The sequence below is a fragment of the Lichenostomus cassidix genome, chromosome 27 (genome assembly GCF_008360975.1).
Source record: "Lichenostomus cassidix isolate B80296 chromosome 27, HeHo_3.0, whole genome shotgun sequence".
Lineage (NCBI taxonomy): Eukaryota > Metazoa > Chordata > Aves > Passeriformes > Meliphagidae > Lichenostomus > Lichenostomus cassidix.
Genome location: NC_139507.1, coordinates 2,777,820 through 2,796,888, shown reverse-complemented (window position 1 = coordinate 2,796,888; position 19,069 = coordinate 2,777,820). Strand labels below are relative to the sequence as shown.

At 58.3% G+C, this 19,069-nt stretch overlaps 2 protein-coding genes across 4 annotated transcripts in view; one reads left to right on the top strand and one right to left on the bottom strand.

Annotated features, from left to right (window-relative positions):
• The window catches only part of LOC146426569 (uncharacterized), a 14,376-nt gene extending 7,372 nt beyond the window's left edge, over window positions 1-7,004 (top strand). Inside the window, exon 5 of the mRNA XM_085083316.1 lies at window positions 1,684-7,004. The gene's annotated coding sequence lies outside the window, so the exon portion shown is untranslated. The remainder of the gene's footprint in view (window positions 1-1,683) is intronic.
• Window positions 5,637-19,069, bottom strand: STAT3 (signal transducer and activator of transcription 3). 3 transcript variants are annotated; one of them, XM_085083597.1, is made up of 24 exons: window positions 18,916-19,069; window positions 14,999-15,145; window positions 14,098-14,242; window positions 13,836-13,934; window positions 13,493-13,588; window positions 13,328-13,409; window positions 12,859-12,953; window positions 12,499-12,650; window positions 11,900-12,058; window positions 11,707-11,799; window positions 10,943-11,002; window positions 10,633-10,662; window positions 10,428-10,521; window positions 10,298-10,345; window positions 9,996-10,079; window positions 9,802-9,900; window positions 9,514-9,649; window positions 9,231-9,283; window positions 9,051-9,145; window positions 8,641-8,780; window positions 8,062-8,277; window positions 7,795-7,837; window positions 7,346-7,458; window positions 5,637-7,267 (listed from the first exon to the last, which is right to left on the bottom strand). In XM_085083597.1, exons 2-24 carry the CDS (start codon window positions 15,124-15,126, stop codon window positions 7,212-7,214), a joined length of 2,316 nt encoding a protein of 771 aa, XP_084939723.1. In that variant the 5' UTR covers window positions 15,127-15,145; window positions 18,916-19,069; the 3' UTR covers window positions 5,637-7,211. The 3 variants fall into 3 exon arrangements, with proteins under 3 accessions (XP_084939723.1, XP_084939726.1, XP_084939725.1); XM_085083600.1 differs by having other exon boundaries at window positions 8,065-8,277; XM_085083599.1 differs by having other exon boundaries at window positions 14,999-15,148; window positions 18,916-19,057.

Sequence of the window (19,069 nt, the reverse complement as noted above, 5' to 3'; positions counted from 1 at the left end):
GCTGACACCAGGCCCTCTGGGTGAAGCAACCATAGCTGCGTGGTGCTCATTCCCGCCGCAGGCCTGGGCTGACACTTTGTAGCCACATGCACGGCCAAGATCCCCAGCACTGGGATCTGACTTGGCTGCTGCAGCCTCAGTCACCTGCTGGGACAAGATGCTGCATCCCCCTCTTCCAAGCTGCCACATCTCCTGCAAGCTGTGAGAAGACCCAAGGTGCTGTCAGCTCCTCTGCGGTTGCTCAAACAGGGAAAGTTGACAGTGGCCGTGAGAAAACCATCCTGAGGGGCTCTTGCGCAGCTGCCACCCCCAGCAGTCTCCTCCTGGCAGCACGGGCACTCCAGGGCAGTGGGGTACCCCGGGTGATGGGCATGCCGGGGTGCGGCTGCTGTGCGGTGATGGGCAGAGGCGGCGGCAGGAAGCAATACTGGGTGTGCTCGTTCTGCCCCAGCGCTCGCAGCCGCTGCATGGGATCTCCTGGGCTTTCACTTTCATTACCAGTTCATCTTCTGTGGTCTGAAAAAACTCTGAAGGGAAATTCAGCCAGCACAGGTCCCTGTCCTGCTCTGGGCTGGTAGAAGCACAGGTGAACCTTCCGCAGTGGGAATCCAGGAGGGACAGGCTCATCTCTCCTTGTGCCAGCGCTGGAAGAGGATTGCCCTCAGCTGATGCACCAGCAATTGCAAATCACTTGGCCACTGTGTCAGAGCATAGCCCCAAGTTCCCACCTCTCTACTGCTTTTATCTGTTGCTTTTGTACTAGAGTCCTCTGGCTCCAGCTCGGGCTCCTCACTGCCTCATCTGGCTCCACATTTCCAAGAGATAAATACCTGTGGGCTGGGCAGGCACCAGCCCGGCACCTGCTCCATGTAAACGCCAGCCCCAAAACAGTGCTTCCCAACTTGCCAGCCTCACTCTGTGCCTGGAGCAGCCCTGGTGAATGAATGATTCCAGCCTGAACAGCCCCCAGCTCCCACCAAATGTTTTGCCGCCTGCGCTCACCCGCTCGGGAGAATCTCACGCACAGAGGCTGACACATCGCTGCTGAGCTGCTGCCAGCAGAGCCCTGGCTGTGGTTCCCAGTGCTCCTGGGACACTCCAGACCTCACAGAGAGGTGCGCTGGGACCCTGGCAAGCAAGGACGGGTGCCCAATGTGAAGCCAGCAGCTCCCACACTGTCTGTATTCACTGAGACAAAAGAAAACGAATGGAGAAAGCAGTGCAGGGCCCTGGTGCCTGCCCACCCTGCTTGGCCAGGATGCTCTTGCTCTGGTGAGTTGCATCACGAGGACACGCAGCTTTCACAATCCCTGGCCCACATAACCCCTTGGCGCAGTCAGCCGGGCGGGCACTGGCTGCTCGGGCCAGAGAATCAAGGTCACACACAATGTCTGTGGCTGCTGGGGCTCTGTCTGGGCACCACAGATCCAGGGGTATCTGGAGGATCCCCATGCCAGAGACCTGCACAGCCACGTGTGCTTGGGAGAGCTGGAAGATGTACACAAAACACCCTCCTTTCCCTCTCAATTCCCCTCCCTTCTCCATCCCCTTTCTGGTAGGAAGGGGGAAAAAAAGGGAAAATAAATTTCTGATGGGAGAGAAAGTGGAGAGTGCTCCATGCTGAGAGGGCAAATGGAATCCAATAAAATCCAATCCAATCCAATCACTACTTCTTTTCACCAGGTCCCAAGGAAAGCTCCGATCTGGCTGATGGGGATGTTATCCAGGAGAAATTCTTCCTTTCCAGAGGAAAAAACAGGAGAATTGTGTCTGCTGCAGTGACCGGTGGAGAGGCTGCCCCCGTATCTGCCCCAGCAATGCTCCAAAGCAGCCATAGCTCTGCCCTGGCTCTCTTTGGTCCTCAAAAAGTCTCAGAAAGGCTCTGGGTAGGTGAGCATTATTCAGACTGAGCCGCAGCCGGACGCGTGGTCACCTCGCATGAGCTCAGCAGGATGCCGAATGACGCTGTGCATTCCGGGGACAGAGGGAGCCTGGAGCTTTGTAATGGATTTCTGAGAAAATTGCCTCTGTGTTTGGAGCAGGAGCGCAAAGAGTGCAGGCAGAACAGCCTTCCTCTCTAAGTGGCATCTCAAGGGTCTTAATTATTTCTCAGGAGTGGAAACATTTATTTAGGCGGCTCTGGAGAGGTCCTGACGCTTCTGGCTACTGCCCTCCGGGCACATCCTGTATGCGAGGCTCATCTGCAACCCTCCTGCTGCTCCTGGGATGTGCAGGGCACAGGGTTTGGTCAAGGCACAAACACTCAACCACGTCACCTGCGGGCAGGACACAGCCTTGGCTCCATCCCTTCCTGCTTACTGGGAAGCAGGTCTCATGGGGGAGCCCAGCCCCATCCCACCCCTGCTCTGGGTCCCTCATACTCCCAGGTCTGTGCTGAGGCCACAAAATCCAGTCGTGATAGTCCAGCCCAGCTAATGCAAACCAGATGAATCGCCACATTAGTCACAGATTCATGTTTTCCCACAAAGGTCCCATTGGAGAACCAGTCCGGATGGGCCCTGCGGGGTTCCAACCCTGGTGCTGGTACAAGAGGCAGCCTGTGGAGAGTGAGGCCAGCGGCCAAGGGGATGGGGCAGCAGCACAGACTCTGCCGGAGCCCAACCAGCCCATGGGCAGCACAGCGCTTGGAGCCGTGGGCAGGGGAAAATGGGGGCACCAGGGAAGCTCATCACTGGCACAGGCTCAGCCTGATCGTGCCTAGCACCAGTAGGAGGGGATGATCTGCTCCAGCAAAAAATGGAAATTATATTTTGTCCAAGGGGGAATTTCCACAGGAAACCTCTGCTTCCAGCCTCTCGGATACGGCTGGGAACAACCCAGCAAACACTTGGCCTCAGCAGCCAAGCAGTGCCATTGCTTGGGCAAAGACTCTTTGTTTACTCCACAGTTCTCCCAGCTAGGAAAGAACATCCAGTTTCTGCTACTGAAACATGCAGGGCAGCGAGAGCCCAGCTGGGTCTGCAGAGGGCACCAGAACCCCCCATCAGCACAGTGAGCATCGCTGCACCTGAGGGGGCACGGGGAGAGCAGGGGAAGCCAGCAGCACCCACAGCCCAGCTGGGACCAAGAACACAATCATCTCATGCCCACCACAGTGCTGGGACTGGCTGGAGGCATCAGGAGTGCAAGCACCAGGGCTGCACTTGGCCTCCCACCCCATGCTGCTGCATCGACATCCCTGCACATCCCCACACATCCCTGCCCTCTCTCTGCATCCCTACTCTCCCTTGCAGAGCTCAGGTTGCCACAGTAACCGCTCAGTCCCAGCTGCTCCTACCTCAAAGACGGTGTCACAGGTCAGCCTAGTCCAGTGGCTGCACCAGGGCCAGGGCCCTTCACCCCATGTGGGGGCAAGCTGAGCCCTCAGTGCTGGTGCCACCACAGCCAAATGCTGCATCCTGAGCCAGGATGGGACACTTGTAGGGAAACAGGCAGGTTGTGTCCTCCTGAAATGGCTGGGAGGTGGTGGCTTTGGAGATCATGCTGTGCTGGAGCTCCGGGTCTGACCTCTGCCACATGTGGCAGTGGACACCACTGCTGCTTGGCTCTGCTCTGCTGTGCTTTAGTCTGGGTGTGATGCAATATTTGACTGTTATGTTCTGAGGACTGGAAGCAGGGATTGGGATAGCTCTTGGCTTGTGCTCTGCAGCTCAGTGTGTGTTGCTGTGGGAGAACCCTGCCCAGCACCTGGAAAGGCAGAGGAGACCCACAGGCAGGTCCCTGAGCATGTGGAAGCCGAGGCCTGGGGCGTCTCTGCCTCCTACCCCCCACTGCAGCAGTGTTCATTCAGTTGTTTGGCCCTGGGGATGAGGCTGGAGCTGCAGATGAGCTGTGGCCTCTCTAATCCCTGTCTGCTCGTGTACTCCCAAGGAACTGTCAATACTACACAGCTCAGATACCCCAGGTACCAGGGGACCCTACACAAGCTGCCTGCTCTGGACTGCCCCTGGTCCAGGGCTGCCCTGCCAGGTGGCTGCCCATCCCCACGGGGCCGCCCTGTGCCCGTCACGCAAGTGTCCGCATCCCAAGCGGATTATCTGCATTTGGAAACCCCTAATCCGTTTGCACGCTTGGCTCAGACACCATCCCCACTCCTCCCCACTGTGCTGTTGCCCTGGGCAAGGAGCAAAGCCACCCCGTGACCTCCTTTTGGAGCCACAAACAACCCAATGCCCCAGCACGGGCAGAATGTGAGTGCTGCAGCCCTGCAGGGCTGGCTGGGGCAGAAGGAGGGGGACAGGATCTGTCCCTTCCCCAGCTGCCCCTGGTGCTGCAGGGGTTTCACCAGCCCAGCATAGGGACCTTCACTGGGCACTTTCTCCTGCTGCACATCAGGCTTCAGGAGTTCCCAGCCTGCTGCCAAACAGATCACTGACAGCAGGAACCCCAAGACAGGAGGAGTGGCCTCTAAAGCCCTTTACTCAGGGCTGGCCCCTCGCTGAGCAGGGCAGGTTCCAAGAGGGATGCAGTTGGTGCAGAGAGGTAAAAAATCCCTGATCCCCAGGAATGTGGGATGGGATGAAACCAGGGGTTGCAGATGGGTAAGAAAATTCTCCAGTCCTTGGTTTTCAACCCCATCCTGCAGCCGCCAGAGGGGAGCTGGCATCTGCCAGGGCAGGACAAGGAGATCCCTGCCAATAGGCTGGACCTCATTCCTTTGTGAGCTGCCCACCACCCACAGCATGCTGAGGCAGGTAATGATCCAACACAGCTTCCTTGGGAGCAGGAATGGGTTTGTGGGGTCTGGGCCAAGCCCTGGTTTGGTTTGACAGTGAAATGGAGGGTCCTGGAGCAGGGCTGGTTCCCAAAGCAGAGACGTGGTCAGCTTGTACCTGAGCAGGATGCTCCAGGGCATTGAGAGGGCAGAGGAGGCTCCAGGGCACCTCCAGCGCCTCAAACCATCCAGCACAGCCAGTTCCACATGACCCACATGAACAATCCCCCTAATCCTGCTCTGATAGAGAAATAATCTCTCCCTCTTGGCCTCACCAGAGCACAAAGCCTGGAATGATTCTGTCCTCCACGGCATTGCAGAGGGCCAGGGGTGCAAGTGCTGGGGTGGCACCCACCGGGGCCCTGTGGGCAGAGCATGTCACTGTCACCAGCCAGTGCTCCCAGCCTTTTATCTACCACCCCTTGCCCTGCAGAGCCTAGGACCTGCTCCCCCCAGCCCCAGCTCCAGCCCAGTCAGCTCCACCCAGAGCCCATCAACACCCAGGGCAGAAGCATTTGCAAGAGCCCCACTGCAGCCCCAGACACCCTGCGCTGAGAGCAGCCAGAGCAGGGCCCCAGTGCAGCCGTGTCCTCCCACGCTGGCACCAGCATTTCCTTTACACAAGTGAAGGAGACCCAGGCATGTCTCTGGGGCAGAGAAAGCAACCCCGGGCTGGGACATGACAACAGCCCCCCATATGCCCCGGGAAGGGCCCGGCAGGCCCCGATACGGGGCAGCTGCCCACGCGTGCCGGGCAGGTGTCGGCAGCACCGGCGCTGGTTCGCACCGAGCAAACCGCAGCTGCGGCACCACGGCCGTGTTTCGCTGACGGAGGCCCCAGTTCCCGGAGCAGGGTCAGGAGGGTGCTGCAGGCAGAGGCAAGCTCACACCCCAGAGCACATCGCGTCAGGGCCTTTATTTTGGAGAAAGTTAACGCCTGTAGATACAGCAATAAAATATACAAAAAATAAAATTTTTTACAATATTGAATGCTGCCCTGGGCTCCAGGGACTGTGGCTGGAGACAGCTATGGCGAATGAGCACAGGGGGAAAAGGGCGCTCACCCCCTCTGAGCATCCCCAGGGCCAGCCACGGACCCCCCATCCTGCTCTCACACATCTTGGAGGAACTTGCCCAGACCCCACAGCCATGGGGATCCTCCCCCATGCCCTCTCGTTCCCTGACCACCAGCTGTGATGCAACCTGGGGGGCAGCTCTCCCACTGCCTTCCCCAACACTCCACTGCTCATCCGTGTCTGTATGCCCACTGCATGGAAAAGGCAGGAAGGCTCCGCCAGTTTTGGTAAATGCAGGACCACAACCACCAACCCCCCAAAAGTCAGGACACCGGCCCTTCACAACACCATGTCTGTCCTGCACTGCCCCGCAGCAGGTTCCCCTCCTCACATCTACCTGCTCCCTTCAACTCTTGCCCCTTCCCACCTTAACTGTGAGGGCCAACCTCCAACAGAAATGCCACAAGAAGCCCCTGAGAATGCTGCAGTCCCCATGCCTGGCCCCTCACTACCCAGAGACAAAGGAGCAGGCCCCACTGTCAGCCATGCTGATTCCACCAGTTCCCCAGGGTCCAACTGGTCTAACTTGGTACAATGCTGGAAACACAACTGTGCTCCCAAAACCAGCCTGGCCACAGGGAAGCCAGGGCCAGGGCAGCCTCTGTGGCTTCACCCAGCTCCCAAAATGGGCCACAGCTGCAAATGCTGCTTACACGCAGGTGCCAGTACTGGGTAGCAGCACTGCCCTACCCCAAGGACATCAGCCATCCCAGCAGCAGCCTGGGCTGCTTGCATTGGCCAGACTGTGGTGTCCAAAGAGGAAGCTGGGGACAAGCACAAGCAGCTCCCAAACCCCTGGGCTCCCAGCAAACCCAGGCTGAGTCCAGCAGGGGCAGTGCCCTGTCAGGATGGGAGGACCTGGATACATCCACCTGCAGCTCCAAGCCCTGTGCTGGTCATCCTGGCCAAAACCAGGGCTAGGTGGGAGCAGAGAGAGGACCCATCCCAGCACCCTGCAAGCTCTGGGAAGTGCTAGGAGCAGCAGGGCAGACCCTGCCACATGGCAAATCCCCTCTGCAATTCCAGGCTTGTAGGGTCTTGTGGGTTTGAGTGCAGGCACTCAGGGCAGCAGCTTCCAGCAGCAGGACTGGGGCTGTGGGAGCGTTTGTAAAAACTGTGGCTGCAATTGGGGGCAAATAGGCACTTGAATGAGCAAAAATAATAAAAAACTGTTATGGAAGGAAATAGAAAAAGGTTCATCCCCCTCCCCCAGAGATGAGGGGCACCACTCCAGAGAGGGGCTGCTTGCTGGGTGAGGTGAGGACCTGACCCATCCAAGCCCTCAGCTGTTCCCGAGGGCAGGCCCGGAGCAGCTGCAGCCGAGTGGGACAAATCCAGGGGAGCGCTCTGGAGGCGGGCAGGCTGAGCCCAGGGAGGGCCCCGTGCGCCGGCGCAGCCCCTCACATGGGCGAGGACGCACACTCTGGGGTCAGCTCCATGTCGAAGGTCAGCGACTCTGCGGGCAGACACAGCCAGGGTTACGGGGCCCGCGTGTGGCCGCAGCCTGGCCCCCCTGGGGCCCCCCCTGACTCACCGAACTGCCCGCCCGCGCTGTTCTCTGCGCCCTCGCTGCTGTTGCCGAACTGCATGAGCGAGTCCAGGGTGCGCGGGGACATGGGCAGGTCGATGGTGTTGCTGAAGGAGGTGCTGTCCAAGGGAGAAAAAGCACAGAAACTCCCGAGTCAGGGCCTGGCCCGAGCTCTCTAACAACCCCTCTACCCGCTGAGGGGCCCCCGGGCACAGCCCAGCGGCCCCCAGAGCTCTCCAGAGGAAAGGGGCCCCGGAGGGGAAGAGCAGGGCTGTGGTTTGGGCAGCAGCCGGAGCCTGGCTCAACCCCCACCAACACCCCAGGCTGGGAACCCCACAGTACCCAAGCAAAGCTCAGATACAGGTGGAAAGAAAGGAAGGAAATCTCTCCCTCAAGTAAAGCTGAGGACACAAACAACTCCCAATCACTGACAGACACCCCTCAGGAACACTCACGGGGTGACACAGATGAACTTGGTCTTCAGGTATGGAGCAGCACCTGCGAGGAGGGAGAAGCTTTGTCACCAGCCACCCAAGGATGAATCCTCTCTGCCCCTCGGAGCACAGGCAGTGCCCACCTTCTGCCCATAGCCCACAGAACCCCATGTCTGGTCCCCACACTGTGGCTGTGCCCTCCAGGGATGGCACAGTGTCCTGGCTGGTGACAGCTGGTGCTATCCCCAGAGCCTTCCTGTGACAAAGGAGTCACAGAAAGTCAACGACTACCTGAGTCCGTCGCTTCTGAGTGTTCCTGGCTCTCAGAGCGGCAGTACTTTCCAAATGCCTCCTCCTTGGGGATGTCTGGGTACAGGTACACCAGTGGGGACACCAGGATATTGGTGGCATCCATGATTTTGTAGCCCATGATGATTTCCGCAAACGACATGTTGTTCAGCTGCTGCTTGGTGTAAGGCTCCACTGACTGGATCTGTGTCTTCCCTGTGCAAGGAATGAGAATTTTGGCAGAGGACAGAGGCAGGGCTGCCCCCAGACACCCCTGGAGCAGTAGGGACAAGATGGGCCTGGGGCTGTGTTCTGCCCTACCAGGCAGCCAGCAGACCATGGGGCAGGACTGGGACCTGACTGGGTTCAGTGCTATAGAAAACTGTTCATGGGCAGCATGTGGGCACTGACACCCAAGAGGCAAAGATCAGCAAAGGGCAGGCAGGCTTAGAAGTTAACCCAGGCAGACAGCTTGTTGGGACAAGGACAAAGCACAAGCACTTATCAGGGGGTCCAAGGCCCCTTTGGAGCCTGGAATGCCAAGCCAGGAACTGGGGGCAGCAAGGGTAGAACTCGTACCACTGATGTCCTTCTCCACCCACGTGAAGGTGATGCCACCTTCCTTGCTGCTCTCACTGAAGCGCAGCAGGAAGGTCCCTGGGGGCTTGGTGCTCAGAATTGCTCGCTCCCTCTCCTTGCTGATGAACCCCATGATGTACCTGGGCAGGAGGAAGCAAGAACAACAAATGTGGATTAGGGCACAGGAGCAGCTCCTCCAGGATTTGAGCCCTGCTAGCTCTGCTCAACAGCAGGACTTGGCCTGGGCACTGACATTTTATGGATACCCAGGTGAGTTTTCACTCTGAACCAGCAGAAAGTACCCCAGGAGAGCCCACCTGCACATGGACAAGGCACCCCACGCCATCAGGATGGAACCCGTGGGACCCTTCTAAGTCCCAGCCTAACCCCAGCTCTGGGCTGGCACTCACCCTTCATTCCATAGTGCCAGGATGTACTTCTTCACCAAGTCAATGATGTTGTCCAGCCAGACCCAGAAGGAGAAGCCTTTGCCAGCCATGTTCTCCTGAGGAAAAGACAGAGGCTGCTAGCACTGCTCAGAGGAAGGGAACAGCTAAGGGAAGGTGCTCAGGGAACAGAGGGATTACTACCTTGCAGAACTTGGCCCAGGTGATCTGACAGCCAGAGTAATTCACACCTGGTCCTGGCAGAGAACAGAAACATTACCATTTAAATAGAGTTGTTCTTTCAAAGACACCATTTCCAGGGAGCAACTCAAGATTTGTGTCATCTGGGAGAAAACCAAGCAACTGAAAACTACAGCTCCCAGGCCAAACACCGGACCTCACTCTTAGATGACACATACAGGTGGGGAGTCATGCCAAGGGACAACAGGGATGGGCAGGACACCACGCCACGTCACACAGCACTTACCCAGCAGTTTTTCTGCCAGTGTGGTCAGCTGCTCGATGCTGAGGCCGCGCTTCGTGGTGGAGGAGAACTGCCAGCTCAGCACCTCTGCCACCTGGTCCCAGGTCCCAATGGGAGGCTTAGTGAAGAAGTTCACGTTCTGCACGAGGGAAGACACAGCCTTGAGCGGGACATGGGACAGGAGCAGGGCCAGGTCCTGCCTCAGCCTCACTCCCTGGCCTCAGTTTCTCTCTCTCACTGTGACACCCCCATCCTGACACCTGCCCAGCTGCCTCCCCACGCCAGCCCTACCTTGGGGTTGTTGGTCAGCATGTTGTACCACAGGATGGACGCCCAGGCATTGGGCATCTGGCAGATGTTGGAGATGACCACCACAGGCAGCGAGTGGGTCTGCAAAGAGAGGGTGTGACCATGGGCTGGGATAACTCCCACGGCTCCTCTTCACCCAGGCCCATGGCAGCGGAAAGCAGTGACCCAGGCCTCACCTCCAGGTCAATCTTCAGCCCCTGGTGATACACTTCTGTCTCAAAAGTGATGAGATGCAGCTCCTCAGTGACTATCAGTGAGGCCTGGGGCAGAAGGGGACACCATGAGCACAACAAAACATCCATCCTCAGCCAAGAGCATGACCACCAGGCCCAACACTGGCGGGGACTGGCCTGGCAGCTGCCAATGCTCCAATCGGTGCCAGTGGACCCCCCACCTCAGGGCAGGGCTCCTGCCTCCCCTCCCAGCTCAGCTGCCCCTGTCAAGGGCCAGTCCCCCTCCCAGGGATCCCTGCACTCACATCACAGTTAGCTCGGCCTCCATTCCCACACCGCTGCTCCCGCAGAGTCTGCAGAGAGAGAGAAAGGCTGCAGCAGAACCACAATGACACATGGCCATAGAGGAGCAGCCCAGGAGCTCATGGTACCCACCAGGTGCTTGAACTCTGCTGAGAGGCTGCCATTGTTCGACTCCTCCATGTTCATGACCTTGGTGTTGGTCCCCAGGATGTTAAACTTCCGGGACCTGGGAAGACAAAAGTGTGGCTGACAGGGCTGTCTTGGAGTGAATGTGTGGTAGGATATTTGCCCAGAGTAAAAACAGAAACAAGAAAAAACAACCAAACAGTGCACTTACCCCCGAAGTGCTGCAACATCCCCAGAGTCCCTAGGAAAGGGGAAAGAGACACCAGGTCATGGCAGTGGCCTTCCCACCCTGATGCAGACAAGCTGGTGTGCTGTGCTAGCTGCATCCCTGCACGAGTCCCATGAGCCCCACAAGCTTTACCCCCACGTGGAGGTGAACCCTCAGAACTCAGCACCACCCTGCACCCTCCCCTTCAATGCTGGCCCTTGGTGTGGAGATGGTGCCCAATCCAAGGGCAGCAGGAATCATCCCATCCCAGTAAACCCACCCTGTGCCTCTAGGAGGGAAGCACAGGACTCACTTGTCAATGCAGACTTTGATTTTCAGCTGATAGTTCAGCTCTGGAAACTTGACCAACAACCTGCAAGAGTCAGCAGACAGAGAACATAAACATCCTGTGCACACAAACACCTCCTGTTCCACAGGGCACCTGGCACAGCCGGCAGCCAACAGTATGGACCAGCTCCTCCGGTGGCCCTGGGCACACATTCACATGGGCATAGGACATGTCAGCCCCAACACTTGTCCCCAGAACCAGGGAGATACTGATGCTCCCCTGAGCATCCCAAGGAGTTCATTTGGGCTGCTGACTGCCCACACCAGGCTCTGAACAAACATCCTCCACACTAGTCTGGGCCAGAGGCTGCCACAGGCCAAGAGGGCAATGGACACCCAGCTGGGAGAGGGCAAGAAAGCTCCAGGCAGAGGCCAGAGTCAGAGCAGCCTCCCTCCATGGAGGCTGGCAGGGAACACGGCCCAGCTGAGCAGCAGCTGGCCAGGGATGCACTGATGCTTCCCACCCCCGCAATGGGATTTACCAGAACCCGGTTGCCTGCAGGAACATGGCGGAGCCCCAGCCAGCCCGGCACTGAGTCATGTGGGCAGCGCTCCAGCCTGCTGGGATCATCCCTCTGCGATCTAGCCTGCTGGTATCCATCCCTTCCCAGCACCAGTGCTCCCAAGGTACGCTGGGGGCTGCATCTGCACCAGCATTGTCAGAGAGTGATCCCACTCTGCCCTCCCTGCACATCTCCCGTCCCTCACCCGCGGGTGACAGTGACCCACCTGACTTTGGTGGTGAACTGCACACCTGTCTTGATGACGAGGGGCCGGTCGGGGTGCATGGGCATGCAGGGCTGCCTCTCCACCACAAAAGCACTGCAGGAACAGCACAGGGACCACAGTCAAACCCTCAGTGCCCACCCTCCACCCATGGCCAGGACCAGGACTGCCTGCAGCTCCCGCCTGCCCTCTGCACCTTTTCATCAGGTTCCTGAACAGCTCCACGATCCGCTCCTCCAGCATGGGCCGGTGCTGGACGATTGGGTCACCCTTATAGGATACTTTTTGCTGCAGTTCTTCCAACTTCTTGATCTGCTGCCGGGTCTGTAGCTGTGATTCAGCAAGAGACGTTATCCTAGGGGAGCAGAGAGAACCAGCATCAGCTCTGGCTGCCAAGCCCACATGGTCCAGCCTGCAGAGCCCTCCCCCTCCCATGCCAGAAGATGCTCTCCATGCCAAACCAGTCAAGAACTGAGTGTGTCTCTGGCTCCAAGCCCAGGGCATTTTTCTAGAACATGCATTACAAGCAAAACCTCCACATGCCCAGGTGACACCAGGGCCATAAACTTTTCAGCAGCCTAAGAATCCCCCAGGCACGGAGCTGGGGACACAGGGACACCATTCCAGCACTGTGCCCACTATCATGGCTCAGTCTAAGCAGTGGGTTACATTCACAGGTGCAGGCATCAGAAACCATTTTGCAAAGACATTTCCAGAGACCAAGAGCTCATTTCCACAGCAGGTGCATGAGTGCCACTGCTCTGGGGACTGACACAGTCCCAGGCCAGCTCTCACCAGTTCTCAAGCCTGTCCAGGCAGATATTGGGTGGGCCACCAATGCAGGCAATCTGCTGCCGCCTCTTCCAGTCTGCCAGTTCCTCATCCGCCAGCATTTTCTGCACATACTCCATGGCCGACAGCAGGCCAGCTAGTTCACTCACTATGCCCTGCCAAGAGAGAAAGCAGAACCTTCAGCACTCTGTGACTTCCCCTACAGACCCACAAGTTTCACATTCACAGACAAGCCAGAAGTCACGGAGGGCTGTGCTTGCTGCACTGTTCCTGGTTCTGGCCATGCAGGAACTACCAAACTTGGACTCTAAAGAAGGGCAATCTGCACCTGGGGGAATCTGGATGGCCAGTTGCCTCACTTACCCTGCGCATCTGGTCCAGTGCTGTCAGCATTTGCTCCAGCTGCTGCATCTTCTGCCGGGTCACTGACTGGTTGTTCCCGTTCAGGTCCTGCATGTCTGTGCAGAGGTGAGAAGCTTCAGCCACACACAAGGATTCTTCCCACCTTCCCAAGTGCCACAACAACACAACACTTCCATGGCAAAAGCCCTGAAAGTCCCCTGTAGCCAAGCAGGAATCTGGCACGGCCATCAAACACCTCAATGGCCAATCCCTCCCCATGTCACTGCTGTGCCTACAGCAGAGCTCAGTTCAGCTTCATCAATGGGCAGCATCACAGTGGCAGAAACAAAAGACCAGGTTTCTCCAATTGCCATGCAAATGCCCTGAGCCTGAGCACATTCCCGCTGGGAGTGGAGGCTGGAATACTTCTCCAGCAAGTTTCCTTGCAGGAACACTCTGTGGTTTGCAGATGCTAATGAGCTGTCATTACCTCCTTGGCTTTTCAAAGTCTTGTAGTTAAAATCGAAGTCATCCTGGAGATTCTCCACCACTTTCATCTTCTGCTCCAGATCCTGCAAGGCAAGAGATGTGGTTTCATTCAAAGCAGCCAAGCACCACGTTGGGGAAAACAGAAGGTTTACAGGCAAACACATACCTGCACCCTCTTCCTGACATCCTGCAGGTGCTGCTCCAGCATCTGCTGCTTCTCTGTCACCACAGCTGCTGTTGGATGTGTTGCCTGTCCCCCTTGCTGCAGAGGGGACAAGAAGGGCATAGTGACAGGGCTGTAACCTGGGTGCTGCTGGATGGGTCTTCACCCCATCCCTAACACACACCAGGGCAGCTGGCTGCTCACTCCAGCATCAGCTCCAGGGTGGCACAGGGTTAGGGAAAGGAGAGATGGGGGCACCCAGCTCACCTCACCCAGCCAAAACACACAGGCTCAGTCCTGCCTCTTGGGAATCAGGACAGAGGCCCTGAGATACCTGGCCACTGACCTGGGCTGCAGTGGCAGCTGTCTGGAGGAGCCGGGACTCTTCCCACAGGCAGCGAGCCACGATGCGGGCTATTTCCATTGGCTTCTCCAAGTATCTGCTCTGTAAAGGGTCAAATACTCACCAGTTAGCAGGCCCAGGTCAACCCCTAGGATCTCCACATCCTTGAGGGCTGTGGACGGTGAGCTGTGCCAAGGAATCGCTTGGACTCTCACCACCTCCCCCACCATGCCTACCCCTGCCAAGCCAGCACTTCCCACCTCACCTGCAGGAACTGCTTGATGCGGCGCAGGTTGTGCTGGTACAGGACGTTGGACTCCTGCAGAAAGCGGCTGTACTGCTGGTCAATCTCCCCCAGCAGGTTGTGGAACACCAGCGTGGCATGCGACTCCTTGCTGGCAGCATATGCCCTGTGCCAGAGAGGGAGAGCCCTGGGTGCCTGGCACAGGCCAAGGGGCAAAGCAGGGGACCATGCAAGGGGGCTCTGCTCATGCCCACCATCCCCTGTGCAACTTACAGAACCACAAAATCATTCAGGTTGGAAAAGACCTCTAAGACTGAGTCCAACCTGTGACCAATCACCATCTTGTCACGTAGACCAGAGCACAGAGTGCCATGTCCAGTCATTCTTTGGACATCTCCAGGGATGGTTGACTCCACAATCTACCAGCCACCCTAACCTCCACCACAGCAAGGGCCAGTGCAGGCCTGACTCACTTCACATCAACAAACCAAACCCTTGCTCCCGAAGTGACTGGGTGATAGAAGTTGTGGACTCAGGCTTGCAGTCTGGCCATGTAGCAGGCAGGCAGTGCACACCAGCACCTCATGTCTGTGAGCATGTCCCACAGGCTCACGGATGGGATCCAGAGATCAGTGCTCTGTGTCAGCCCCATTTACAACAGAGGTCAGTGTTAGCCAGCCCCGGACGGGGACATCCCCCAGCTTCAGAGCTGCCTCTTCTCTTGGTCTGGGGTCAAACAGCACCAGAGTCGCACTCCATACATAGCCCTGCTTCTCTTGATGCCACACGAACCCCAAGAAGGAAGGCCAGTCCCACCACACCAGGGACCCAGGCAAAGAGACAAAGCTCCTCCAGCCCACTAAGGCCCCTGTGCTGGGTTTTCCAAGCAAAGTTCCCTCACTGCCATTTCACAAGGCCTTACCAGTCCTGGCTTTCAATCCATGGTGCCAGGAACTGCCGGAGTTCCATGGGGAAGCTGTCACTGTACAGCTGGTGGAGCTGCTCCAGGTAGCGTGTGTCGAGCTGCTGTAGCTGGTTCCACTGCGCCATCCTGGCCGGCTCCGGAGACCTGCTGGGATGGGCACACGCTTAGCTCAGAGCTGGCTCCCAGGGGCTTCTGGCTCCCTCCTGCCAGGACCCAGCTGTGACCACTGCACCCCTCTGAGAAGGGCTGAGGTGGCCAGCACCAGAGACAGCCAGGGCACGAGCCCAGGGCACAGTGCTCCAGGACAGCTAGCACGGGCAGGCAGGTCACTAGCAACAGGTAGGAAGGAGGCTTTAATTTGGTCTTGCAGGCACTCCTGGTTGGCCCTGCCGGGAGCCAGGAAAGTGACTGTGGAGCTTACAGTAAGTGGGGAAGGCGGAGACTACCGGGAAACTACAGAAACAAGGAAGGAGCAATTTTCAAGTTCATGACTTGTATCAATGGAAATCAAACTGACGCTAACAAGGGGACTCCAGCTGTGCTGGCAAATGAAGATAGAGCTCCACGTGACATCAGTAGTCACTTCCCTGCAGAAAGTGGTTTGCTTTTCCCAAACATCCCTGTGCTGAGCAATGTAGCATCACTGCACATCCTGCTCTCCCAAGGGACTCTTTTCCCATTTGTCTTGGTGTGAGGAAAGAAAGGGAGAACATCCTTTGTGGGCTGAGACACAGGGAGGGGACAGACATTGGCACTGACTTGGGCGTTAGAGAGATTTTTAGAACTTTACAGCCCTGAACAGCCCCAAAGGCAGGAGCAGCCTCCACAGGACATTAACCTTGAACCACAACCCTCTGGTGCAATCCTCAGGGAAGTCCACGTGAACCAAACCTGCTTTCAATGGAGGAACAAGTGAACAGACAAGGAGAGAGATGGTGGCTGCGCAAGGTCCTGCAGACGACAGACTCCTTGAGCCCTGGAGTCAGACCTGGCTGATGTGACAGAACCTCTGTGATGCTGCAGACCAACGGCTGGGCTGTGAGCCATAGGCCAGGGCTGTGTGTGGAGCAGCACAGCAGAGTCCCCATTCCACAATGTGTTTAGTTCTTTGTGGCCAGTTCTCAGCTGCAGCAGCTCGAGGAACACTCTCTTTGCCCCAGCAGCTGCAGGGCTCCAGCCCTTCCACTCAGTTCTTTAGCAAGAGTGGTGCTGCTGCTGCAGGGAAAACCCAACAAATGCACAGGCCAGGCAAGAGTGAAAGCCCACCAGCCCCGCAGGGAGTGCCCTGCCTGGATGGTGAGCTCAGCCACCTCGCTTCCTATTGCACCATGAACGGGGGGGAGGAGGGGAGGCTGCACCAGCCCCTCCGGAAACAGCAGCAGCTGCTGCCCCAGCCCAGCTCCTGCCAGGGCCGTGTTTCCAGCCCTGAGCCAAGGACGGTGCTGCAGCACCATGGCACAAGAGGCAGTTACCTGGGCAGCCCCTGCAGTGCCCAGTGCCAAGTGGCTCACAGGCGGACCTTCTTCTCAGGCTGCAGAAACTGAACCAGAAGCCACATCCAGACCCATGATCCAAGCAGATATTCCACCTGGAAGCCACAGTCTCGGTATTCCAGGGCAGTGCTGGAGCCCCAGTCTGAGAGCACCAAAGGGCCAAGTGCAAAGTTCCCAGGCTGCCATGCAGCAGCAGCAGCACTTGGACAGGAATCAGCCACTTCCCACTGCCACAAAAAGCTGCAGGACAAACCAGCTTGGAGCACTAACTCCAGCTCCTCCTGGCATCCACACAAGCCAGCACTGACATTCCTAGAGGAAAAGGGTCCCTAAAACTCCTTACTGTAGCTGGCCCCAGTATCAGGGAAATTCTGACCCTGCCAGCCCTGAAACCCCACACAAGAGCCTCTGCCTGGTCAGCCCCACCGATGGGAGGCATCCCCTGCCTGGGTGAAAGATCCAAGACTTGAACCTTTCCAATTCTGCCGGGCTTGCCCATCTCTGCGGTTTGCCTCTCCTCTGTCTCTGGAATGGAGCCAGAGAGCAGCCAACATGGCCAGCATGATGCAAGCTCGGGGGTAAACGTGCTGTCCAGAGCTCAGAGCAGAGCTGCTAAAAGTAGCTCAAGAGCTAAAGTTCATCTTTCTTTATCTCCCTGCAAGGGCAGAGCACAAGAGTCGTGCCCAACTGCGCAGTGTCACTGGCAGCCTGGGACAGCTCTGCACACTCTAACCACCTCACTCAAAACAGGAGTGCCCTGGAAGCAACCCTGCAACTGCTTTCTGTCTGCCTTCTCGTCTCTTGGACACACCAGGGAATACCCTTCACATGTGCCCCCACAACAATCAACAAGCCCTAGGACAACATGTATGGGGGTGTCACTGGAAAGGGCCTTGGAAGGACCCTGGGACTCCATGTACCCTGCAGTGACATGAGTAGGATGAAGCTTAGTCACCAATAGCATTGCAGAGACATCATCAAGGTGTCATCACAGGGTCATGAGAGATGCCATCAACAACACTTCACAGAATCCCCGCATCAGGCACTTTGCACCAGGCACCTCGCTGCCCCCTCTTCCACCCAACCATCAACAGCCCAATGGAAAACTGTTTGACACAGCAGCCAATTGTTCTGGCAGCATAAGAGCCAGTTTGGAAAGGCTGTCAGAAGAATTTGGCTCTGCTTCTCTGGAGTGATTTCAAAGCCAGCCTTGGAGGAGGGAAACAGTGATGCAGAGATTTGCAGCAGGAGGGGGGAGATGGCTCTGGGCAATCTCACAGCCACAGCATGAGTTCCCCAATCACCCCACATGATGAGGAACGGCAGGCTGTTCCTCATCACAGCTCTCCAAGCTCCATCCCAGCAGAACTCCCACTGTAGGAGCTGCGAGTGACACTGTCACCACCTACCGAGGGGCAGGGGACACCCAGCCCACACCCCTCCTGTTCTCTATCACCACTGCTCCAGCGGCTCAAACAGATCCACAGGAAGCAGAAGACTGGGGGAGTCAGCCAGGGGAGTGACAGTGACAGCAATCACCTTCAGGATGGAAGCAGGGTCTACTCCCCGATGTGCACAACAGGCAGGGCCAGTCCCTGCAGGTGCAGATGGAGTGGGCCCAGGGCCGCCCACCATCCCAGATCCCCCCGCAGTGCCAGTTCCGTGGCTGTGTCCCTCTGACAGGAACGCAGGGGTGTCCCATGGTCCATGGGACAGGAGCCACCCACACCCGGGCAGCGCAGTGCCGGGAGCCCGGGGGGGCAGGAGCAGTGGGCAGCACTGTCAGCCCCCGCAGAGCTCTCGGGCGGCTCGTTCTCCCGAGCTGCAGAACCCCACTGCTCTGCTCGGCCACCATCCGTCACATCACGCACCCACAGGGACAGCGACCAAAGCAAGGCTCGGTGCAGGCAGGAGGTCCCGAGCTGCTGCTGTAGTCCAAGAGGCATGTGACAGCCCTGAGCTCGCAGCTCCACTGATCTCAGCCGGGTCTTCCAGCCCTGCTTCTGAGTCCTGCCACCAGCACAACGCTACCAGCGCTGGGACCAGCCGCACCAGCCTCTGCCCCGTTCCGCACCGGAACCCCGAAGCCACGGCGGGTCAGCCTCGGCCCGACTCCAGCTGGACTCGGGCGGGCCGCACCTCCTCTGGCCCTGCCGGTCCCGACGCTTTTCGCTCTCCGAGAAGCTGGCTCGGGCTCTGCCCGTGCCGGGCAGTGTGCGGTGCGGGCCGGGAAGACCGACGCGGACCGCACAGACCGCCCCGCTACGCACCGGGGCTCGGGCCTCCAGTGACGGGGGAGCCGGAACAGGCCCCCCCCGCGCTACCCCGCTATGCCAGCCCCGCTCCCGCCCCGGCCCCAAACCGGCCCCGGGAACACCGGCTCCCGGCGACCAGCAGCGCCCGCGCGCCTCCCGCGCTCACCGGCGGTCCCGGCGGGCGGGGCGGCGGCTCCCGGTGACGGCGGCGATCGCGTCCGGCTCCGCCGAGGGACGGGACCTGCTGCGGCCCGGCCCCACCCCGCCGTGACGTCACCAATTCACGGCCAATGGTGACTCTGTGCTCCCGCGGCCCCGCC